General features: G+C 39.0%; 1 protein-coding gene across 1 annotated transcript in view; it reads left to right on the top strand.

The window, feature by feature from the left end:
- FREM2 (FRAS1 related extracellular matrix 2) overlaps positions 1-7,575 on the top strand; it is a 138,534-nt gene extending 130,959 nt beyond the window's left edge. Inside the window, exons 22-24 of the mRNA XM_062567080.1 lie at positions 952-1,139; positions 2,051-2,197; positions 3,984-7,575. Of these exons, the coding sequence (XP_062423064.1) occupies positions 952-1,139; positions 2,051-2,197; positions 3,984-4,496 (848 nt within the window). The 3' untranslated portion in view covers positions 4,497-7,575. The remainder of the gene's footprint in view (positions 1-951; positions 1,140-2,050; positions 2,198-3,983) is intronic.
- The last annotated feature ends 18,289 nt before the right edge of the window (positions 7,576-25,864 follow it).

Raw genomic sequence — 25,864 nt, 5'->3', positions numbered from 1 at the left:
ACTGAAGTCTGGGTTCAGTCGATGCATCTGTCAGTGATTTGTTACATGACGTTAAGCAATCACTTCAATTCTTGTTTTCCTCATGTACCTCATTTGCCTATTTAGAATGTCAGGACCTTGAATCCATGATTATCTAGTGACTTGTTTGCCTGGTCCAGATCAACAGAGACCTGATCTCTCTCAAAGTCTACAGTTGCTACAAATAGTTGTAAAAACAATGCTACACTGTTTTCTCCAAATTCTCAGCCTTCCTAACTACTTTCTTTTCTATATATTTGACCATGGCATGCAGCATAATCTTCCTGCCTGCATAGTACTGGCCCAGGTTATTTGTATAGGCCTTGCAAGCAGGTTTTTCTTAGATCTTATCAGCCAGCAGAAATACAATCTCACATTAAGGAGCAAAGTTGCAGAAAATGTCTCTGTGACCTGTCATAATGTTCTTGTACTGTATTAAATGCTGCCAGTCTGACCAAGTATAACCAAACCCCTATGTTGTTTGAGTAGGGTTCTATGAGATGAAAAGGAACATCTCTTCAACAAGATCCATTGTCAGGAGACCAAAACCTGCATCCTAGTCTGGTGTAGAGTGGTAGAAAATGTAGCTGCAAGTCACTCTTTTGAATGAAGATGCCAGTAAACCCCAGAATTCAGTGCTGCCTCTGAACTGGTTTAGGTTATAGCAGCACTAGGTGGCCACCTATTGCTCTATCCTGTGGCCCAGAGTGTGTGGAAGAGAGTACAGTCAGATCATGACCTTTGGCAACTCCTAAGCCAAGTATCACAAGTAGCCTTTGTATATACCTGTAGACAGATTTGACAATCTTCAGCTTGGACCTTTGAGATGCACTCTCAGATGCATTGAGCTTCTTCACAGAGTTTATTAACTTGGCCTCAATACTTTGCTGAATGTTACAGTGTAATAGGATGTGGACTGTGTACTGTTTCCAGGTGATACCATATATGGTCGAGTGATGGTGGATCCAGTTCAGAATCTGGGTGATTCCTTCTACTGTAGCATCGAGAAAGTTTTCCTGTGCACAGGAGCTGATGGATATGTACCCAAGTATAATCCATCCAACACTGAATATGGTTGTCTCGCTGATTCTCCATCCCTTCTGTACAGATTTAAGATTGTGGTAGGTTTTCTAATTTTGAGAAAGTGTACCCATTTTTTTTTTTCTATCTTCTTTGTTATCCAAAACTAACTGTTCTTTAAAATATTCTTGAGAGCACCAATCAGATTTTTGACTCCAACTGTAGTCCAGCATGGCCTGATGAAGGCGGTACCTTACCTTTCTGCCTCCTTGTTCTATTCTTAATCTCTCTGGGGACTCTCATCATTTAGTGTTTGACCTAAGTTAGAATCCCAAAATAGGCTTTTTCTCTGCATTACCTGTCTTCATTGACCATAAAGAAAGCCTAAGAAGACAAGCCAGTTAGATGGGTATGTTAAGCATGGATTTGTCTCATTTAACTATAACTATCTAAAACTAAGTGTATAATATAAAGTTAGTCTTCTAGGTTGCCTTTGTAGTCAATGAGAAAAGGGAGATGCCTCTAAAGCCAACTTAAAATATCTGAAAGTAGCTATAGAGTAAACTTAAGATGACTAGAGACCAGAAGTCTAACTTTTAAAGTTAAGTTAGGTGAATCCCTCCTAGTTGTCTCAACTAGTTTATGTGAATATGTCTCTTACTACAAATGTAAGGTAAATTCTTTAAATTGGGAAATAGACTTTCAACTTTTATTCCAGACTATATTTATGTATTTTTTCATTCTGGAATCTAGCTATGGTTATTCTCTAGATTTTTTCCCCTTTCTATTTCTAAAAAAAATCTTCAAGCAAGAGATTTAATAAAAGTTAGTACAAGTCACATGTGACTACAGTTGCTTCTCATATGTTTTTCTCTTGGTATTACATTGGATTGCAAAACATAGCACATGTCAATTGCACTCCTGGAAAATTATATTTTGTATAAATATTAGAACTTCTTTTCCTAAAAGAAATGAATGTGCATTTTTTTTTTTAATCACCATGACCACACAGGATAAAGCTCAGCCAGAGACACAAGACAGAAGCTTTGGAAATGTGCTTTTTAATGCAAAACTTGCTATAGATGATCCTGAAGCAATTCCATTAGTTAAACAACCAGGCTCTGATGGGTTTAAAATGGATTCAACTCCCCTATTTCAGGTAAGGTTTCTGTAGGTTAGTGCTTGGAATACTGCACCAAGAACTCTCTCAAGAACACTCCTGCACAGGAAGTGTTAAGAGTTAACTGTAAGTCATATTGAAGCCAATAGGAAGATTACTTTTGATTTCAATGGCAATTAAGCAGTAATAATACTTAATAAATGCTTAAAATCTATGTGTGCTAAAGCACTTATGAAAGATTCCTATGCAGATAATACACTTCTGTTACGTCCGTTGTCTAATAAGAAATAATGCAAGTGATTCTTAAACATTTCCTTTAAGGACTGAACTTTTAAGTTTCATGTTGCATAGCATGGTTTTGTTGCTTTCCATCTCACTTGTCAAAGATAAAAATAAAAGAATCATGAGTATTTATAGTGTACATCACCCAAATTTAATTGATATTCAGCATTTTCTGTGTAAGTCTTTCTTCACAGATTTGCACATTCCAAAACATCTGAGCACTGGAAAGCCTAGAAACAGAAAAGTAAAGAGTACACTTATTTTTAAATTTCATATAATCTTTCACCTGTTCACTTTCATACCTTTGATCTGTATGGCCAAGTCAGTAGTTTCTTTTCAGTATTTGCAAAACTACATGAAAAACTTGGAATTACAAATTACTGGAAGAAATATTGAGGAATCTTTATTCCTACTTCTGGCCACTTCAGTACAGTTAAAAGTCTCCTTGTAAAAAATGGAATATTTAATGGAACAGCCTACTTGCCAGCATAAAAAGGATTTCATAGTTTGTCCCCATCCCCATGAATCTACAACTTGTTTTTGATTTAGAGAGTTCATTCCAATAATGGATTTTTTTTTCTCCTCATTCTGTCAAAAGAATGAGAATGTCAAGAACCAACAGAATGTCCTGAAAAGGAACTGAAAAACCAAGAGTAAAGTAGAAACTATGTTCACTGTTTTCACAATAACAGAATTTGGATACAACCACTGGAATTATAAGCGAGTAGCTTTAAAAAAAATAGAAGACAGACAACCCTACTGGACCTTGTGGAGGCCAAATTTATAATGTATTGAGAAGACAGAACAAATTCAGGGAAAATAGGATCATCTGTGGTTCTCAATTAAGTGGAAATGATCAAGATACAACTGTCAGCACAGGAAGTCCCTAAACAGCTGATTGCTGGAAGTTAGGAGACTGTTCAAAGGAAGAGAACTGTATTTATGCCTCTTCTGCAGATTTGTTTGTTTGTTTTCTTTTGTAAGTGTTATTTGCTAGCCTCTCTCAAAGATGGGATACTAAGCCAATAATTGCTTATGTTCTGATGAAAAGAAAATGTTGGGAATTTGGAGGATGTATATAGATGTGTTTAAAGTATTCTCTTAAAATGAGACAGGTGGGAGCCAACTGTGGAATACTTAATTTTGGTGGAAGTATGTAGAGCCAAAGTCTAGATGATTGGCAGGTTGTGCCTGGAGGATCCCTCTTCTGTAGCCTGTCTACAGCTAAAGTTCCTTCCCAAAGGCCTGTATGGCCATTGGTAGTAGAAGTACCAAAAGAGGTCAAGATAGTGCTTCTTCATCTGCACCTGGTAGCTATAGAATCTGACTGTGGAGGGGAGCGTAGACTACCCTGTCTTAATCTTATGGCAGAAAAAGTGATTCCACTGGGGAAGATTGGCATGTAATGGATTTTATCTGTGCATGATCTTGAAACTAGTGTCCAGGCAATAGATACGAAGCAATGGTTGATTTCCATGGTTTATATTGCTCTCCACATTGCGGGTATGTGTGTGTTTAAAAATAAAATGTTATGTCTTTCTAGGTGTCTTTGGGTAGGGAGTGGTATGTCCATACAATCTACACTGTACGTTCAAAAGAGAATGCTAACCGCGGAATTGGCAAAAGAAGCGTGGAGCATCAGTACCATTCTGTTTTCAGTGGTGGGATCCCAAGGGCATCCACACAGATACGTCAGAAGAGGGGAGTTGAAGGAGCTCCAGAACTTGCAAAAGATATTGGGGTAGAAAAAAAACGAGGAACAAACATACAGCACATAGCACTAGACCGCACCAACGAGAAGCAGGTCCCTCAAAGGGAGGTCGTGGTCAATGGCATTCTCCCTAGGGAACTGAATAACCAAAGCCCAGAGGTCAGCATAGTCACAGTCATTGGTGGAGCTGCTGCAATTTTGCTTGCCATCTGCTTAATTGCAATCATAATTTTGCTGTTAAAAAGGAGACAAAATTCTGAGAAGAAAGAAGCTGCAAAGGAGTCAGGCAGCAATGAACCAATGATGCTACCATATAATTATACCAGTGACAGCTCGGAGGTTTGATTCCAAGACTGCAGGATTTAAGCTGATCTCCAGAGTGCCTCAAAACAGACTCAAACTGCACTTTTTTAGCAGCAGATCACCATGACTTACAGGGAGTAAAAAATTCATATGCATCTAGATGTACTTGAAATTTTTTTATTGTGAACTCTTGCTGCCGTTATCAACCATAGAGGAAGAATCCATGCTGAATCTCCCACTTTGCACAAGAGGCAATTCTTACATCCCTATATCATGCACTAATGTTAAGAAGCAATTCAAGGAACTGCATTGTAAGGGAGAGGTTTTTGTTTTCTTTTGTTTTGTTTTTATCTTTTTTAAATTTCAGAAAAGGAGAAGAAACTATCCAAAGGTGCTATTGACTCTGTTATAAAAACGGAATTCTGTTTCTTTTGAAATGGAGAATACTTGAGAGATGGAATGCCTACACTCCTCAGTTAAGTTTTGTACTGTTTCTCACAACGAACTCAATGTTTGCAATTAATCTGAAAGGTGATAAAATGCCTCAGTCATGACTCCTCCCTCCTTTAAGCCTTTGACTTCCCTTAAGATATACTAATGATTAATTCTTTTCATTTATGTTTAACTGAACTTTTCCAAAAGACAGCCAGATTAGACAGCACAACAGTATAATCAGATACATGCCACAGTATGCAATACATGTTCTTTTCCATAGCTTTTTATTCAACTATTTAATCTGATAATTTTTTCCTCGTTTTTTCACTTATGTATGTTTCTATAAAGCCAAAGAATACAACAAATCCAGGAGGAATCTTGTTTTTCACAGAAACTGAATAGTTATGTCCTCTCAAATTTATAATGGATCATAGAAGTTTTGTAAGGTAAATTATATTTGTCAGTGCAAACCCACAGCTGGGAAGTGCAAGTATTAGTATTTTAGTTTTGTTAGTATTTTAGTAGCTAGAGAAGAGGATAGAGTTAGGTTCAGAATGGAGAGGATAAGGTTTTTCCTGAACTGAGTCTAGGAGTCATGATACTGGATCCAGCATGTGATGTCAATTATCATATTAAATGGCAACAAAAAAAAAAGAGTTGATGAAATCAAGTAATATTTATCATTGTATAATCCTGGAACTTCTTGACAAACATGCTGGATCACTGTTGAGCTTTTTTTAATGCATAACTACTTTTGAAGGAGTAATTCTAATTTTCTCTCAACCTTCTTGGCTTAGGTAATATAATAGCATGATATTTCATAGAAGTTTGGATCAGCAGTGCTCTGTGTCAGATCTTATCCAGACAGGGCCTATTCTGTCCCAAAGATACCCTTCCAAATGCTTGCCCACAAAAGCTCTGTAATCTTCAAGAGAGATTGTCCCACTTGTCATGCTAGCATTAAGCATGTGTAAATCGATTCAATTCAAGGAGTTAAATCATATAAACTGTATAAAATCTGAATCAGGCTGCTGAGTCTGTTGCTAACATACCTGTTCCCTTCCACCACCTGTGGTGATGGGTACAGGCAGCCCACAAACTATCTTCAAGTGCAGTACACCTAGCATTTGGCATACTGGGGACCATGATGCAGAGATCTGAGTTAGCTGGACATGAGCCACTTTGAAAGCAGCGTAGCTGTAAGTACACAATGCTGCATCTGAGCTAAAAAGTCCGTCCAAAAGGCTTAGTAGCCTGGTTGGAATGCTGACCTAGTAATTCTGCACAACTCTCTTCTGAGCCATAGAGGTCAGAAATGTTGAGATTCACTAGCTTGGGAATGTTTGCGCTATGATTCGTGGTACAGTGTGAGTATATCCATGGAAGGATGTGCTCTAATAACCTTTCACTCTGATTATATATAGTTGTGATGTCCTTCATTTCATAAGATTTCATCAGTTTTTCACCAAATGAATCAGGTCAGAATATGTCCTATTTTTTCTGGGTTTTCTAAAGACTGTGATTGGGACTGCTTAACTGAACGATGTTTTCAATAACCTAAGGTCAAATTCCATTGTTAGAAGTATGCAGCCATCTTTTATTTTAATTAATCTGATTTCTAGGACACAACAATTTTCTGCAAGATGTGCCCCGTGCATTAGACCTTTTCCCTAGTCAATTGACATTAGTATGTTCTTTTAATGAAGCTTTTGGTATTGTGATCCATGTGTTATGTGTGCAAGACTGATCAAAGATTTAACCTACAGATATTTTTATATTTAGTTTAAGTTGAGAACTAGCTAAGTTGCAGTTGTAACCTGGGATAAAAGTTGCCTTTGTGCCTTTATACCAAATCATTGTAATTGTGAGAAATGCAGAATCTGTCTCCTAGAACCTGCATATTTGGATAATAGCAGTTAATGATTCTACAGTAAAATGGAACACATGTAAATAATAGAACATTTTAATATTTATAAAACTCCTGTTTTGTATAAGCAGAGAAGATCTTTTAAAAATATATATATAATAAATAAGAAATTAGGTGTTTATCATTAGAGCTATTTTTCTGCTTTTAAATTTTAACAAACTGAAATATCATTAAGTTACTTGCGGGCAAAATCATTCTTATTTTTATTTTTTTGATGAAATTACGTCAAAAACCATGTGTTCTACAAGCCAGATGTTGAGCCCAGTAGACAACTTGATCACTGCTTTGAATAGCATCTGATTACATCTCTCTAAAAGGTTTATCAGACCAATATTATTCTAAAATTTATATAAAATAATAGTGCAAACTTTTGATAACAAAGAAAAACACAAACTGAACATTGAAAAACTAGAGAAGAATGAGAGAGATTGATGGGTTCATTTCCTCTATCTAGGAAAAAATATCCCAATGTTTTCAGTAAGGCCTGCTGGATTTTTGCCATTCTTAAGAAACTGGATTTCTTACAATTCAGTGAACTATAAATACACCTGTAACTGCATGCCTTTTGTATTATGGCTTCAAAGTTTTGGATTTCAGCAAGATGTTTTGAAGGCTTATTAACATTTTCCTTTCTACTTAACAAGTGGCCTTGTTTATACTAACCTGAATAAGTGCCTTGTTCCCAGATATGTGCACAAATATGTTAATATTTATCTATCCATGCAATAAACTGAATATATATTATATATATTTAATCGATTTCCAGATTATGTATTCAATCCTCCTTTCCCTGGAGATACTTATTCTGTTAGCAGTAATACCATTTGTTAAGCTCTTTATACAGTAATTACTGTATTTAAATTTGTTACCAAGCTGTGAGAAGTCTTTCCACACATATTTATTTGGAACAATTTCTTTATGTTTATGACTTTGATATTTGGCATTTGTATCAGAAAAAAAATAAAACTACTTTCTTTTTGGTTAATAATCTAAAATTTATGCATAAATATCACACTGTGAGGAATGGTCAGTAATACAATGTTAAGAAAAACTAATTAACAGAAGGACAGACTCTACTCTGTTTGCAATAAATCTCACTGCTTTGTTCCTGAACTGATTGTTTTCTACTCCTGAAGTGTTAAGTGCAGAGGTTCCTTTTTATTCATTATGGTTGCACTTGCAGCACAGAATGGGATTCTTCATGCAATTACCGAACAGCAGAAATCTCTAGAACTTGTAGATATCACCAGTGGGTCTGCAGATCATTTCTAGGCTTAATTGTCATGCTGCTGTGAGCTGGCAGTGCTGGTTGTACCATACTCATTGGCGAGTAAAGGCGAGTCTGCAGTAGGCTGTTCTTGTGCTCCTGCAGCACTGGTGTTGCTATCAGTCATTTCTTGTGCCAGCTTACGAGACTTCTTTCCCAGTGGCAAATATATCAGGCTGGAAATATCAGAGATACAGACACATATGACTAATCTGTCAGGTATACTATGATGCACAAAGAAACGGCAGCTCAGAACCTTTCCCCTTCACCCCACCCCTTGTAAACTGGTCCACACTGTTCCCTGACTTCTGTCTGAACGGAAGAATTCCTCAAGAATTCTCATTAGCACCCACCTCCTTTGCTGCCGAAAAGGCAACACCATGTGACTAGCTACAAGGGCAACAATAAGAGTATATCTATTACCTGCTAAAAATAAGGATAAATTACCAGGCAAAGATTCCTGCTTTGCTAGGTTTGTCTCCTTCTACTGCCTAAACTTGCTCATACAAATTACACTCTTAGCAGTTCCTTAGTCTGAACTGAATCAGTCAATTTAACATGTGAGCTATGTGTCATGATTTATGCCAGTCCAAGTCAGAATGGAAGTGTTTCTATCCTGCTCCAAATAAATGACTACATAAGCTGTAAATCAACAAAGAATCTGATCACAAGAATCTGCCAATAAATCAAATGGTTTTGACAAAACTCAGTTACCATGGAAAAGAAGAGGAGGCATTCTGCATAAAGGCCTGGTGCACCCACCTCTGCAATAATGCATTAATTTCTACTTCTCTTCCTCCCATTCACATCTGAAAAAAAAAAAAGCATATAATGAAACTAAACAGGACACACAGAATAACAAGTAAAATGGTTAAAGATAATGAATGTCTTAGCCATAAGAAGATATTAAATAGACAAGATTCTTTTCCACACTTTAGGCTAGAAAAGAAATGACAATGGAGGAATGTTATAGAGCTGCATTCAATCCTGAATGTTATGGAGACAGTGAGCAGGTTTAGTATTTCTTCTAATACAAGAGAGAGGTTCCACCCAGCAAAGTTTTCTGGCTAGAAGGGTGAAACAGAGTAGGCAATAGCTTGTCACCCAACAGCTCATTGCTATAGTATGATGTGGATGTCAAACTATAATTGGGTAAAAAAATAGTTAGCAAAACCCATGTAGAAAGGTCCATCAAACCAGCTATTTGTTTCAACAGCTAGTTCAGCAAGCCCAGACTGGATAAAGCCAAGAAAGCTGACAAGAAGGATCAAATTGTTAATCTTCTCTCCCTTAGTGTTTCTCTATAACAGTACTGCTGGGCACTGTGAGAGGCAGATCACCCAAGCCAGAAGAGCCACATTTTACTCTTAACAGTCATGTGTACAAAGAACTAGCAGTATCAAGCTTGGCACTGACAGTATGAAATACAAAAAATATTTTTTTTTTTCCTGGGGTGAGAGGAACTGAAAATTTTCATTTGTCAGCACCCTAGATTTCTAACAGCTGATTTACCCCCACTTCATATGTACTTAGAGCTCCTGCTGAGGACTACTTGAAATGCTATGATGAGTCGCTAGCTTTTTCCTTGCGCATATCCTATGAAGGCATATGATCTAGATGGAATGAGGTAAAGAATCAGGGGAGAGGAAGGCAGAGGTAAAAGATACTTCTTGTGATTTTATTTACATTATAAACAAGCTCCTTTTATTCTCTGCTATTTGTAACAGAAGGTTAAAAGAGTATTTCTTAGGCTATCAAGTGTCTCTTTTACTGATGTATTATTTCTTCTGCTTCTGATGGCACCAAAGTGATCCTGGAGAGAGAGAAGCATAAATACCAAGTTCTGTAAACTTAATAGCTCATGAGGATGTAGCTGGATGTTTCTTCCATTTCTTGGCAGGAGATTTGGGTGTCAGTACAGCAAGCTACACTGCACCCTTGCAGGGAGTGCAGAGTCTGATTAACTGTTTGGAACATCACAAGCCTCTGCCTTCAAGGAAAAAATTATTGCAATGTGTCAGCATGTTGCCTTCACAAGAAGGACATGTGTCCTCCGATGTCTATATCACAAAGCAGAACATATCACAGAACCACCTCATCAGTGCTATACCATATATAGTCTTCTGGAGACAGGATTCCCAGCCTCAGGACAAGTGTTTGCATCTTGAAGCCGTCTCTGCAAACTTGGCTTAGGGAGCATTTACCCTGATCAACAAAAATAAGCCTTCCCCATGGGAGGAAGGGAAATGTTTGTATGCCACCCTCCATCCCTCAAAGAGCATCAGCTGGAGAGGAAGATTTCTGGACATCAGTAGCTGCACCTGCATCACATATACAGCAATTTTAAGCAATTTTAATACGCTAAGGACATCACAGACCTACCACGTAATGCCCCGGATCTCCTATGCAGTGCTAGTGCATCACTTGCAGTAGTGTGCAGGCACCCCAAGGGTTCCTCCGCACCCTCGGAGACTTCCTCCATCCCAGGACGTGACTTCAGCTGCCCTGCTCGCCAAGGTGCACCGGAATGTCTTCATTTGTTCCAGGTCTTCAAGGACTTCAGAGGCATAAGTCACAGCAGGCCTTGTTCAAATCACCTAAACACAGCTCAGATCCTAACTTAGGTGAACGTAAGGAATTAGAACCAAAAAAAAGTTTTATACAGTATATCACAATAGGCACAGAAACCTAAAAGTTAGGTACCAACAGTGGAGACAATTGTCCATGCTGATTGTCTGCATGCCTTTTTTGGTACAAGGGAAAAGCCTGGTTCCTACAGCTTGCAAGCTGTGCACTGGGAAATAAACCAGCTTGCAACTGTTCCTTTTCTGCCTTAAATTTTTATGACCAGATTGGCTTCTCCAAAATTATAGGTTTCAGAGGCAGAACCTATTTTCTACTTTTATGTAGCTAGGCAAAGGATGGGCAGTTCAATAGTTCTTTTTCTTAGTGTTAGGATTTGGGGTGCTAGCCTTGAAGCTAGAAAGCTTGCCCAGGAAATTCAGATTCTATTATCATATGTTAGGCTGAGGAGCTACCAGCTAGTCTCAAGAGGGGTTTGAATGAAAAAATCCCAAATACGGAGACGTCTCTGGAAGCAAATGAAATAAAGGAACATTTCAACTAAAGCTACAGTCTTTTCAGAGGTACTCTCAACTGAGTTTCTTCTCAGTTGCAGTGGTTTCCATATCCTGTAGTACCACACTTAGAGAACAGTATCTCTGATAACAGTTTCTGTTTGAGTTCTTGTCCTCATGAAGTGGACAAGCATTTTTATTCTTCCACAAAGCGGTTGGTTTCAAAATACAACTGCAAAAATCACACAAACATGGAATATGATTTTTTACTATATAAATTTTATATAACTATTGTGTAATATATATATTTTAGAGTCTCTATATTGTTACATTTAATATATATTTGTGTATATTATATAATAGCTATAAGTATACTTTAAATTGTATATATGTGTGTGTGGATTACCTTTTATATTATATAATACACATTTCTATTTATATTTAATTCCTCGGAATAATGTCACAAGGTTGAAGTGGTGCAAACTATAAATCAGAATTCAAGTTGCATTTGCCTGGAAAGGAATTGTAGCAGCTAGACCGTTAGCTAAAACCTGAGAATGTACCTCCCAGTTCTTGGTTCAGGGAGACTAATCTGATATGCTCTAAAGTCAAAAGTAAGCAAACTGGTGGCATTCAGGATTGTCTTCCAGATGGTGACTTGAGCAGTCGCACCTCCTGGGGCCAGCAGCTGCTATCTCTACTTCCAGCTTGAGTTTTTCAGTCACGGTCTGCTACAGTGTGTGAACATGACAGAACCATTCCTTCGAAATGCCAGGTGCTCAGAGAGCAGCAGTAAATTGCAAGTAATGCTCTGAGAAAGGACAAGTTAATGTGAGCATGGGCTCTCTGAAAGTCCATACTTCAGTGCCTCTTCTGTCCACTTTATGTCATGGTGTTGCAGCAGCAGGATTTCTGCCTCCCTAGTACCAGCAGCTGGGAGGCTGGAAAATATCAGCCAAGGCAGCAACATCTCCTTGCGTGCTTCTCCTGGGCTACTGCTGCCTCGGCTGCCGTTCTCCGACTGCTATGAGCTGCGTTGGATGTTGCTCATTAACGCAATGGCCTGGAAATGCACCCAAACAGGAAGGCAGCAAGCTCGAACTTGCAGCCCAGCCTGTCAGAAAACGTGTACCTCCAAGCTGTGCTGCTAACATCTGAATAGCCTGAGTCCTTTCTCCCAAGTCCCCAGGGATTTTAAGAGAACCTCCTTCATTTGGTGAAGGTATGAAATTAAAATACCAGCTGCCCAGAGAACAAGCAAATTTGGCTGCTAAACAAAGACGAGCTGTCTGCTGTAGGACCAAGTCCCAGCTCTCTCAGACAGGCAACAGCAGTGCAACTTTATTCCTGTGTGCCCTGTGAATGTAGATTTTAACTCTCCCATGGCTCCTGGCACTCCTGGGAAGGGAGATGTTGTTTCGGTCTGGCTCAGACCAGCCCTCACCAGCCCTCTAGCGCACTTGAATTCAACTTTCAGTCTGCTTCTCAATAAATGAGCTGTGAAAAAGTGAGCTGGAGAGACACAAGAAACATCCTAGCTGGTAAGTCACTAGTGTTTACGGCAAAAGGGTCTTTCTCATGCTGTGGTCACACAGGCTGTGGTGAAATTGCTGGTTAAAATAGATGGATAGGAAAAGAGAGAAGTGTGACCTTTAAATACACCAAGAGGATGCCTGCAGGTTATGAGGGACTTGTTTATGGTAACAATTTCACGAAATGATCTTAATTTAGTTGCTTCAAAGCAAACAATTCTGTCATCATCTCCATTTCTTTCATTTTTTGCTTCTTAATTTTCTGATGAAAGTAAATTCATTTTCTAGTTTGCCTGATGCCATTTCTCACATACATTCACTTTAAAGATGACTTCATCAGGGCCAGTTTTGTCTTCTTGATAGAGATCTTGATTATGCTGTGTGAATTTTGTCTTTCCAAAAATCAGAGAAAAATACACACCTGCATTTCACATTTTTCAGAAAATAATAAAAGTCTGAAAATGCAAGGCATCAGAGCTGACCTTGCTTTTATCCCTAGTCTAGTAAAACCAGTCCTTAGGTCACCAGTAAATTACATTACAAAAATGGGGAAAATAGCTTTCATTGTTAATAGGATTGTTAACTGCAGAGCTTTATCAAGGTGGATATGGTGTGGGCTTAGCTCTTTACATCTCTATTCCTTTACTGTAATTCCTTCCTGTATTTATGGCCTTTTTTTTTTTCTGAGTGAAATGCTGAAAACATGCCACCTTCTGTTCTTTTCAGCTATTGCACAGTTCCGAGAAAACTCTTCTAACCTCCAGAAATCTCTGGGAGATTTGTGCGGGTGCGCGCACACATATACAGAGGCACGCACACATATGCATGCAAACATTTGTACTCGCACATTTCTTAAATCCCTATGAACTATCAACTTATTCACAGGCTCTTGTTCAGTCACACTACTAGCAGACCGGCTGTTACGATAAACATGCTCGCTAAAAGGTTACCAAGGAAACCAGAAAGTAGGACAACTCCAAGCACTGTCGCTGACAAGGGAAGGGGGAGGATGAAGGCAATACTTCATTCAGTATCTCTTCAATAGATGTATTAGACAAAGAGCTATACCTGTTTTTTTTTTTCCTGCCCACCCTCAGCTCCCTTACCTCCACGCGTACACCCACGTGTACACCCCTCCTTTCGATGCAGAGGTGCTGAAGAGGGTACCCTGGGCATCCCCACTTGCACACTGCCACAAAAAACAACGGGATGGGAAAATCCAAACATAGGCCCAGTCCCAAAGTTTTGCTTTCGTTTTCTCATGACTTTTTACCTGAGTTTTTTATATTGCTGATGTTTCCTTCTCCCTAAAAATGCAGATGGGGCATTTATTATGCCATTACCCCTCCACAGATTTATCCCATTATCTTAGTCTTCTATAGAGTCAAATAAAGGGGAACATTATAGATACAAGCAGATCCTTCTGCATAGATTTTCCTACCCATTATTTCCTCTATTGCCATTCAAGGTGCCACAACAACGTCAGGTAAATATGGATTTTGGAAAAGTCTGTCTGGATGGCTTAGATATGAGAGAAGATTTATTTTCCTTTGACTGCTAGTGAAGCAGTGAAGAGTGCTTAATTGTGAAGAGTAGCATGACTCTTCCTAAGAAGCTAAGGCTGTGTTCAATGGTCTTTTAGTTTCTTTTTACTGAGGTCTTTGCAGTGGAAGACAATGTAAGCAGGAGATAATTCTGTGTTAGGTCATAGCAGCTAGAAGTAGTACATTGAAATTCTGCTTATCTAATGATTTAACAAAAGTGAGGAAGACAGTAAGGCCTCTCTGGGTGAACCTGGCATGTAGTTACTGTATATGGATTACTGTTACTTGCTGAGCCAAGCCATGAATGAGGGATGCGGGATGTACATAGCCACAAAAAATACATTTGTGGATTGCTTTCTCGAAGATGGGAGGTGGTCAGGGTACATTTCCCAGGGTTATGCCAAAGATAGTATATCTTGTTCTTTAATTGCATTTTCATCTGTAGTATTCATAGCTGCATCCTTGCTTATTTATACACATTTTCTTGCTTTAGCGTATGCTCTGTGTAGGGGAATCTTGCCTGTCTGACTCCCTAGAGAGGACATTTTATGATTTCTGAGTTGAGACTAGGGTTATTTATTCTTTAAGAAGGCTGTAAATATAGTTAAGCCATTCTTCACTTCTGCCACAAACCCCCTTGGTAGAAGGGCTGCAGACCACAAAGAGGGATAAGTAATAAGAGTAAGATAAATATCATTTTAGGTGTATTTTTCCTCTATGTTCTTTTAACTTCAGAGACAGGTGTTATGACTTTCTCTGTCTATTCCTATGTGCCAGAAAGGTGTTAGCATTCCTAAACAGCTGTCCTTATATCACAATAACTTAAGGTGCTTTAATTTCTGCTAGAAATAAAACTAGTCCTCTGCTTACCATGAAATATGGGGAGCTTAAGAAGAATGAGAGTAAGCTTTCCCCTCTCCATTCTAGTCATAAGTAGAATTTAACTGGAATAGAGAGTAGGGCCCCAACATTTCCAAGTCATGTTTTCACAGATAAGCCCTTGAATCACAGAGAGCAGAAGGAGAAGTGTGTGTTGTAGTAAATCCGAAAGTCCATAGGTCATGGAGTGTGGTCAGTCTTCTTACTATAATAATCACTTCAGAAAGGACACAGATGAAGTAAACTTCTTTACTGGCAATAAACTGCAGTGTCAGAACAAAATATTTCATCTTGTCTTCCAGAATCTAGCACCATGAAACTGAGATAGCTGGGTCGCACACAATGTTTCTGACTAGCTCTGAACTGCTCTGCCAACTGAGAGCACATTAGCTTTATAAAAATTTAACCCGAAACGTATCTTGAACACCACTGCTTTATCTATTGCATTTTTTGCAAAATGAGAGTCTGGACAGTAGACTAAAAAGCTGGATATAAACCAGGACTTGTAACTAGACAAGTTTATTCTGGAGACAGATGAGTAAAGGTCATGGAAAAATGTGATACCAAGAGTTGAGCTGTTCTCGGTATCCTAAAGTGAATTATGCCAGAGGAGTCTCAGAAGATAAAGTGTGTGTGATTCTGAATTGCCAATAGGTTATTTGGGCCACATTTTGAAGTTTTTCTTTCTTCTTGTTGTTGTTGTCTATGCAAGTCTTTAAGCAAACCTTTGAGCAGACCAAAATAGGTGCCTTTATCAGGGTTATACAAATTGTTTTTTTAAGACAATATTGACTGTTGATTGTCATGCAAGCTCAAACATCTAAGTCATGTATGAGGAGCCTGCACTGCAGTGAGCTGCCTGTATGTATGAACCTGCAGCTAACTCCCTGTCCTGGTAACTGTCACGAGCAGTACAAGGAGTCTCAGGAAGTTGGATGGGCAATTTCTCAATTCTCTGTGAAAGCTTCCTTACTTAGTGGATTACACATCTACCGCTGGATGGCACCAGGACTCTGTACATGCACCAGTGCTGGAGGCATGCACAGCTGCCCTTTTGTCTGTCTGCTTCACAAACAGATGCAGGAAGATCACTGGAAGTCAAAAGAGAGATAGAAAACATAGATATGGAGGCTGTCACTGAAGATCAGCAATGCTGCTGCAGACAGTATTTTAAAAGAACAAAACCTTTTATGACCATGCTGTGGCATTTTGCAGAGATAGGATTATTCTGTATAGTACTTTGAGTCCCTTCTCTACAGGCTTCAGTTTCTGAGTAATCACATAGAGCGTATATGTGTATTTTTAGTCTAGCCTTTTCCAACGATATCACAGAGGAGAACAATTTATTTTCAAACTGCATCGTTTTAAAGCTTTGTTGATGCTGTTAATGACAGTGATAGATACATACTGTCAGATTTAGCAGATTTTAGTTAAGAGATTCTTTGTCTTAGAGCATATTAACATTGCAAATATGACTCAGGTCAGAAGGATTGGTGCTGCCACAGTGAGCCAACATTTTTCTTTCAGTGGAGAGCAAATGCAGCAAACCCATGGCAGATATTTACAGAGTAATTTACAAGTAAATCCAATTAGTGCTGTTTTCCACAGTAACTGAAGCTGAGATTACTGCTTAAATACTGTGTCTGCACCGTACTTACCAAAGCCAACAAACTTTACTGAAATCATCAAAGAAAGAGGAGGTGTTTGGAAATTTAGAGTTACTTTACATTATTTTGTTATTCTTTATAGTCTCCAGTGGCTGTTTGTTTATTCATTTGTAACTGCTCAACCAGAGACGTAAAAGTCTGTGAAATGGGAGCTGGCCTCAAATTAAATTAAGAAATCTTCTGGTCCCAGACTGAGCAGCTTGATAGAAACCAGGCTTAATACCCTTGTGTTGCCCATAACCTTGAGGAGGAACCGGCCTTGCTGTTCAGACTCAGGGCTGGCAGGCTTCAGGTGTAGGATGAGACGATGTCCCAGCCAAGGAACAGCATGAGCAGGAGGTGAGGTAAGTCTCATACCTGGGCGCCTATTTGAGGCTCAACGTGTCATTGGAAGAGGCTCCTTCAAGCCTGCAATTTTCTTCAGTCACCTCTTCTTCCAACCCCCTGAGCCTAAGGCAGACACCAACAGGCACCCTCCAGCACATGCAGAAGGAAAGCTAAGAGATGTGCCCAGATGTGGATGGCTGCCAAAGCACGCCACTGTGCCACACTGACAGCAGAAGAACAATGATCGAACTCCAGTCCCATTTTTCTCAGCAGTAAGGACTCCTACACATGTTGCAAATGTGGTTGCTGTCAATGATACCATCAAGGTTGCTTGCTGGGCCACAGATGCAGAGTTATTTTTAACCCACTTCACAAAATTACTGAAAATTCATCTTCCTCATTTAGAAGTTAAGTAAAAATCCAGCACTAATGGCCTGGAAATGTGACCTATATCTTAAAAATATATGCCAGGATGCATGCTCTCACATGTTAGCATGGCCAGATCCTGCCTCCTCCCAAAATATGTTGACTATATAAATTAAAACATCATTTGTATTCACATTTTATTACAGTGTCATCTTTTTTTTTTTCTGTGTAAACAATGAGTAAAACCATATAATTTGTCCGGAGTATGTCTGAGCTTGGTCACCCATACACCATTACTAGGGCTTTGGGTAAATCCAGCCCATCTCCTGAGGGGACATCAATGTTCCCCTCTGCACCAGCACCACTGAAAGGGAAGCAGAATTATCATCTTTTGCATCGTTTTGCTGGAGATAGTTTTCTGCAAAACTAGATTAGCAAAAGAGAAGATTTCTGCTCTGACTGCCATGTCTGGGCTGGGTATGGCACTTTTTGTTACTCTTCCGAATAACACCTAAAAGGTGATGGCTGCACAGGATCTGTGTTCTGTGGCTAAATTCCTGGAAAATAAAAAAGCAGAGATGAGCATATATTGCCTGAATAACTATCCCACTGAGCTGCTGTAAGATTTTAGTCTGTTATAACAAGACAGCAAATGCTCTTCCTACACCCTAGGGAGATGCTGCAACACTAAAATGTGCTACAACTGAGCAGCTTCTCATTTATAATAAAAACAGAAACTCTCCCATCAGTCATATTCTGTCTTCGTTTCCTTGTTCTTTTTGAATTTCACCCTTCAATATTAAGACCAAGGGATTAAAATAAGTAGGAGAGCTTCTGATCTGACTGTAGAGTTGATCTCGACTTACTCAAGTGTGGTGGAGTTCAGAGCAGAGCCTGCTGACTTGAAAGAAGTGAAGAGTCTCCCTGTGTCTCGTGTGTGAATTACTGAGTGAAACAAAAGTTTTAGATTTAATTCGGAGATCAGAACCAGAGGAAAAAAAAAAAAAAAAAAAAAAAAAAAAACTTCCAGTGGCAGATAGGCACAGGACTAGCAGTTCTTTTGTATTTTATGTGATTTTTTTTCTCTTTATGTTGTGAAATATTTTTGAGTATAATTGTGAAATTGTCTAAAACATTGGAGTATCTCCATCAAATAGTTAGTCAGGAAATGCAAGGAACAAGGGTCGAGGATATTTATAAATTATTTCCTATAAATTCTGCACTTATAGAAAGCTGAATTTACTTGATTTCATGTTGCTCTCCCAAATCCACAGCACTGTATGTGAAACATTTATTCTTATTGGCTAGCTAAGATTATAGCTTTTGCAACTGATATTACATGCTGAGGATGGTTTTCCTCTTTTTACTTTTTCTTATTTTTCCCTCTCAAATAAAAGGGAAGAAAAAAATCCCAATAAGAGACAACTAATTTAATTCAAGTTCAGAAGACTGAAGAAGGGAGGAAGGATCAAAATATTTAGAATATGTAATTCTGTAGGTAACGTGCTTTTGTTGTCATTGTTAGCAAGGAAAAGTTGGATTGCCTTTGGTCTTTATAATGGAACTAAACAAACAAAAAAAAAGAAGAAGAAGATTTGTGACTAACACCACAGACTGTCCCAGGATGTTTGGGAGGAATGGTAATACCACAGATACCTAGATATGATCTAGGCCAAGCTGTTTTAGCTGTTTTCTTCCTCATCTCCAGAGGGTTTTTGCTTACTCCTGGGGTGCACGGTGCAGGGCATAGCCAGGACAACTGGAGAAGGCCCCAATGATTTGTGCTTGGGACTCCTGCAAGCACCACTAGAGTTTTCCAAATAGCGGAAAATGTATCTCCATTTTCCTTATTATTCTTATCATTAGAGCTACTTGACTAACTCTTCCATGAGAATGGAAGGATTTTTGGAGACAGGGGCTCCATCTGCACCTCTATAGCTAACAGCCACCGTTGTTCCTCTCCTCTGTCAACTCGTCCCTTCCCTCTGAGCTGCTTCCCAGGAGCTGCTTGGGTTCCTGGACATTTTTTCCCCTCTCTGGCCATGACATATCTTATGACTCTTTTGAGGCATGCTGAGGCAAGGCTCTCTTTGGTACATTCATAATAATATGAGATTATTTATATAAACTGCCCCCCTACACACAAACTCAGGCTCCTCAGTGAGAGCAGCAAAGTCTCTTTTAAAGAGAACATATGTATTTTTTTGCAGCAGATACACATAAGAAAGTTAAAATACCAAACAAATACAGGCAAAAATAGCAGTCCTTCAAGGCAAAAGCAGCTAGAATCTAGATTAGCTTTTTAATTTATTGCCTATATTATGGTAAAGGAAAAAAGAATATTTTTAATCTACTTCACTGTTAAGCCAAAGCTGTCCTGCCTTTAAGAGGGCCTTTTCAAATTAGATGCACACCTCATGGTCTGCTTTTGAAAAAGGATTTCACAAATCTAATTGTCCTAAGTGTTTTCTGAAGTGAAATACTGCATTTTGCATTTGTTACATTTTCCTGTATCTTAGCAAAGAATCCTCTGCAGTGTCACTGCAGTGCTTATTTGCAAAGTGTGCTTTGTGAAGGTGCCCTTTGTACCGCTCTGCCGGGCAGAGGTGAAATATTACGGGAAGAAACTGAAAGAAGAGTTCAATCTTGTTAGTCTGCAGGCCAGTGAAGCAGGAAAAGCATTTTGGAAGCACTTCAGACTGCAGACCCCAAAACTATTGCTGATGTTTGAAATACAGTGAAAGCCTACAAAGTTCAAATGAAGTCTCTGAAAGATATCATATATTCAAAATAAATCAAGTCGGTCTCTCTGAGTTAAGGTTTCACTGGTTCCTTTTTACACATGTATAAATCCCAGACTGTGCTCTCCACATATGGTGCTGAACTCTGGGTCAGCTGAAGAATCAATATTGTACTTGACAAAAAAATAGTTGATGAGTAAATATGAAAGGACTTTGACTTTAGGAAAGAATGGTTGCTCAAGTTAGTTTCGGGCAAGTTTTTTGGTTTTGCTTTTGCATGGATGTGCTAGAGACTTTCAGCTGACAGAATTTTATTGTATTTATATTTACAATGTAAAAATACATTTATTCACAAATAATGTAAATATGAAAATATATTACGTTTATATTATGTATTTACATTTTTAAATATGTATTTACATTTTTAAGTGACTTCAAAATTAAACATTTTGTGTTATATTAGAAATTACAAACAGCCTGACAGGGTCTGCCGTGCTAGACTATTCATGCCAAGATCATTTTATACCATGCTAAGATACCCTTTATACCGTGCCAAGATCATTTTATATATATTTTATAGACCTGGACAAATATAAGCATAAGGAATTTTAAGTTTATTTGTATAAATTATTATTGGACTAAATAAACTTTTGTGTTTGTGAAAGAGAGTGAGAGAATCCTTAATTAATTACAGTAGTTGATTAATATTTTGGAGAAAAATATGTCTTTATTAACAGTCAGTGCACGTCCTTAGATTCAGTATGCAACAGTTATGCCACACACAGCTATGCACAGCCATTACTTACATACATGTGTGTATGTGTCGTGTTGATACTCTGCTGTCTCTCAGCTCTCATACCTCCAAGGTATGTGTGCGAATCTAATTAAAAACAAATGAAAATAAAAAACAGTTTTTGCAAAGTCCGCTTTAAAAAGTGATCCATGAAAAGGTCTTTGTGTGCCAATGACCCACTGATATCGGTTTCTTGTTCTTTTTTAGTGACATTTTGAGTTTGTCCAGATCGTTCAGTGATGGCATCTGCCTGACTCTGGACAAGTTGCTTGCCCAGAGAGGCTGTGGAGTCTCCTCTAGAGATATTCAAAACCTGCCTGGATGCAATCATGTACAATGTGCTCTAGATGACCCTGCTTGAGTGGAGGGGTTGGACTAGATGATCTCCAGAGGCCCCTTCCAACCTCAGCCACTGTGATTCTGTGTGATTCTGTAGCTGACTGTCTCTGAAAGTGGCAGGAGCCTTAGCGAACTCCACAGCTACTGCTCTTCTTAATTAACCTCCTCCATTATCATCTCCTTGTTTAGACAACAGCAAGAAGAATTCATTTCACTAGCTGCAACTTTAACAGGTCTCTTCTGCCTTCCTGGGAGAACATGAGCCCCGTTCTCCAGAGAAGTTCTTCCACAAAACCTTTGTCACTTCCCTGAGCGCAGACTGGCTTTGGGGTGGAAATGCCTGCTCTTCCTCACCAGTCTGCTTGGGTTCACAGGCTACAGGCCCAGAGGGAAACGATGTGATTTTGCCAAGGAACTAAACTGGTTTCATCAAGTCATAACACTACAGGGAATATGAGGATGGGGAGGAAGGAAGGGGACTGTGAAAATATCTCTGGTCTCAGCAGTTCCCATTTAATGTCCTGTAAACACAAACATTGATTTGGACCGTGAGGACCCACAGGCATGGTTTCTCATCTTCTCCCTCCTGGCTGATGGCTAAAGTCAGCGTGGAAGTCAGAAGAAGAAGGATGAAGAGAACAGGAGAAACCATAGTGGATTCCTAAGCTGTAGAAAACAAAATTTCAGATTTTCTCTCATTTCTTCAGAATTGCTAACACTGATGGCAGTTAACAAATCTTTATGGCCACTGCTCACCCTAATCTCTCTTTCCCTGTCTAAATTTGTTGTCTTTTTCTTTTCCTTATTAACCTGGCACAAACATTTTCTTTCCACTGTAAGCTGAGCTCTATTAAGCCTGCGGTTGCTGCCTACTAAGGTGACCGATGCCATAAGGAAAGGACTGGGTGTTGCTTGCTGGCCAGCTTGTAGCTCTTACTCAGCTGAATTCTCTCTTTTGTTCAATACCAGGAGCCTATCCAGCTGATCCAAGCAAATGTCGTTATTGTAGTGCGAATAAGGTAGCATTTTGCTAGAAAGGAAGAAGCTGAAGGAAACTTGGAGCAATACCTTACATGAGTTTAAGTCTGGTCTTCTTTCTGCAGTCACAGAACAACGGTGAGAGATATTACAGTCTTACACAGAGCTTATTTCTATGTTTCCTAAATTTATCCTGAGAATTATCCAAAGCCTATTGGCCCTGACCTGGGTCTTCTTAGTTCAGCTATCGTTTCTGCACTACCAAGCCTCAGCTTTCCCAGCTTGGGCCCCTAAATTTCCCCAGTATACCGCTGATTGGAGCATTGCCTCTGCCTGCTATTAAGAATCAAGCAGAGGCTTCTGGGCAGTGTGGTCGGCAAGCCTGGAATAACTGATAACATTTATAACATAGCAGAACCATATATGTAATTGGATTATCACAGGGCCAACAAGCGAGTCCTCTTAGAGTAGACAGCTAAGTGAATTAGAGAATCATCTTTTCTCCCTATAAAAGCTCCTGTCTAGCTTTAGATTTTAATGATGACTGAGAGAGTCATAGCTTTATGTAACCTTATTTATTCACATTTTAATATGTATTATGTTCTCCAGGAATAGACTGCAAGATCTTCTACCTCCTGTATGCAGCACCGCTTTGGGCCAGGAGAAATATTCATACGGGGCTGGCAGTGACACTGAAGGGCCCCTTGTGCATACACTGAAGGGGAGATTTACAGACCCTTATACCTTTATCCAGTGCTTAGCAAAGCTGAGCTTTCTTTACTCACTCTTTTTTCTGTATTTCAAATTAAATGTGGTTAAGCATGCAGCTGGCTTTGGGTGGACTTTAGAGGATGGAAGTCTTGTTCACCATCATGTCACCCTAGTGCAAATGGCATTTAACATGGCAGGAGGCTTCACCCAAAGCTTTTATGCCTGCGTATAAGACTGCACTTGTCAGTCAGTTTGAACCAGTGGGAGCTGAAAGAATCAGCACTGGTGAATATTCTTTTTCTAGCTATATGCCTAAATTACAGATTTAGGAGCTCAACTTTAGCAGAGTGGAAAACATAGATTCTGGCTGCCATTTCTCACTGCTTGAGGCTTCTTCTGAGCTGCTCAAAACTTAATTTAAACCCCCTTTTACTTGTAATAATGAAAATTTTATGTCTTGTGCATGAGTCATGTTTGATTCCAGAGATTAAAAATGCTTCTTGTTTCCCCTAAATTGCTTTTTATTCGACAATTTTCTCTCTCTCTCTTTTTTTTTTCTTTCAGGAAGACCTAAATTAAGAACCTGATTGTGCTCCATTTGCCTTTTTCTGGTGCAAAAATCCCATGAGTTATACTTACTTTAAGTATTTTTAAATGAATGGGACGCTTTAGAGGAAAAGCGTTCTACATATTTTTTTTTTTTTTAAGGCTGACTATAAGGGGAGTGTACAGGGGCTTGGCCAGATGAAGACCTTCCTTAATCAAAAGCTGTATTTATTATTTATGTTAAGTCTGAGTTTGGAGATAGTAGCAAACAGCACATACTAATAGTACTGCCACTCACATGCGTTTAGCGTCTGCCTCTTGGGAACAACAGGGAGGAAGAGCTGTTGTGCTGGGTATTTGAAATTGCTCATCTTTCTCCCTCTTACATAATTTGGTAAGGTCAAGAAATTAATTTATTTAATTCACATTATTTTTAAAAATCAGATTATAAACACAAGACAAATTAAATTTTTGTACAATATTTTACACAATTTATTTTTGGTAATTCTTGCTCCTCTGAACTGCAGCGTAATTCCTGCCTCTCCGTAATATGCTTGCATCTCTATCAGCATGCTTCTTGCAGTGACCTCATAGCTTGAATCAAGAACCAGAGTTTAAAGTATTAGTTTAAAACAGAATAATTTTACCATTTGAAACCGTAAGAAGCTTTTGACCTGATTTGTCCAGGTGCAGGAGTTGTTGTTCCAAAGTCAGTGCTTACACTGGTCAACACAGGCTCTTGGAAGACATCCATGCCTACAGTGGCCAAAAAAAAAAAAAAAAAAAAAAAAAAAAAAAAAAAAAACCATGGGCTGTTTTGGGTTTAAACCCAGAAGTTCTCTTGTTGTTAATGTGCTGGTGTCCATCCATGTGTGGATGAAGTTACCATATTCGTGGCATGATCACTGTAAAATATAGTGAATCGGCTTCTTGGCACCTTACAGCTTCTTGCCGCTCCCCATCGCCTTGTGTTGCAGCACATCGTGCTGGAAAGTGTGAAACAGAGGAGCTGGTTATGTCTGAAGATAGGGTCCCCTGGGCAGGGGATGGGATGAGGTGGGAGGAGGTCCCTTCACCCTCACAGCACAACGTGTTGGTGGGTAGCGAGGGGGGTGGTGCCCTGAGCTGCAGTGGGGCCCTCGCTGTGCCTGTGAGTTCACCTTACAAATAATAGCTTGCTGGTTGTCTATCATCATGTTCATTTTAAGGTGTACATTGCTAATAATTAAGGGCAGAGGCTTAAATGTAATATACCAACAAGCAGTTTATTGCTAGAGCTAGCAGACAGCTTTGTGATCATTTCTGGGATTTGAGATGCGTGTAGATCAGATGGGCATTTTTCCATTTTCATGAGTCAACAAAATTATGTTTCAGAGGGAAAATCCAGTAAGGGCTTGCAAAAATAAGACCTGATTAGATTTTCAGTTTGTTCTTTCATTTTGCCTTTGATAAAAACTGATTCCTGTACCAACAGCTTTTCTTCAAACATATACATTTTTCTTATTTTTAAATATCCTGGCTTTTATGATGTTGTGTGCCTTTAGGTGCAGCGAGGAATGCCTTCTGCTGTTGAGTCATCTTACAGGATCATATTAAGATGAGACTAGTTACCCTCTGGGAAAGCCCCCTGTCTTGACCATAAAGGAAACCTGGGCTGAGCAGCTCAGCCATGGACATCCATTCCATACACACTTAGACTAGAGCAGATGAACTCCCTTGTAGCACTACAGATTGGGAGTGAATTGCACAGGCAGATTTCCACTCCAGCTCCTTTTGTGCTATGCAGACCAGAAGGTTTACTATCACTCTTGCTGGACTACAGATATGCCTGGAGCTAAGTAATGTCATAGAGCAGGGACCTGTTTTTTACATTTGTCCCCATTACGAATTGCTTTAGAGCCACTGCTTTAGCCATGGTTTTGTGTGTGATTTTAGGATTGCCTTTGCAGTACTCCGAAAACTTCTCTCTGCACACGATTTAAATTACTAAAATGTGAAAATAATAAAACTTGAAAGAGAATGAAAGAATAATCAAATGCAGAATTCTGGCTTAGTCGAGAATGTCTCTCCCCCGAGTCGTTAATCTGCACTCATATATCACTAACATGTCAGTCATTATTGGTTGCATGGTTTTGCAAGTTATTAATAAATAACCCAGATAGGTTATGCTCTTTGCTACCATATGCCATCAGCCCATTTCTTACAATCTGTATCTCAGGGTGGATTGACAGCGACTTTTTGATATTTCTGTTTTGCAGCACGAATGTTGTAGAGGTTTCCA

This window comes from Rhea pennata, chromosome 1, assembly GCF_028389875.1.
Source record: "Rhea pennata isolate bPtePen1 chromosome 1, bPtePen1.pri, whole genome shotgun sequence".
Classification (NCBI taxonomy): Eukaryota; Metazoa; Chordata; class Aves; order Rheiformes; family Rheidae; genus Rhea; species Rhea pennata.
This window is presented reverse-complemented; position numbering and strand designations above follow the sequence as displayed.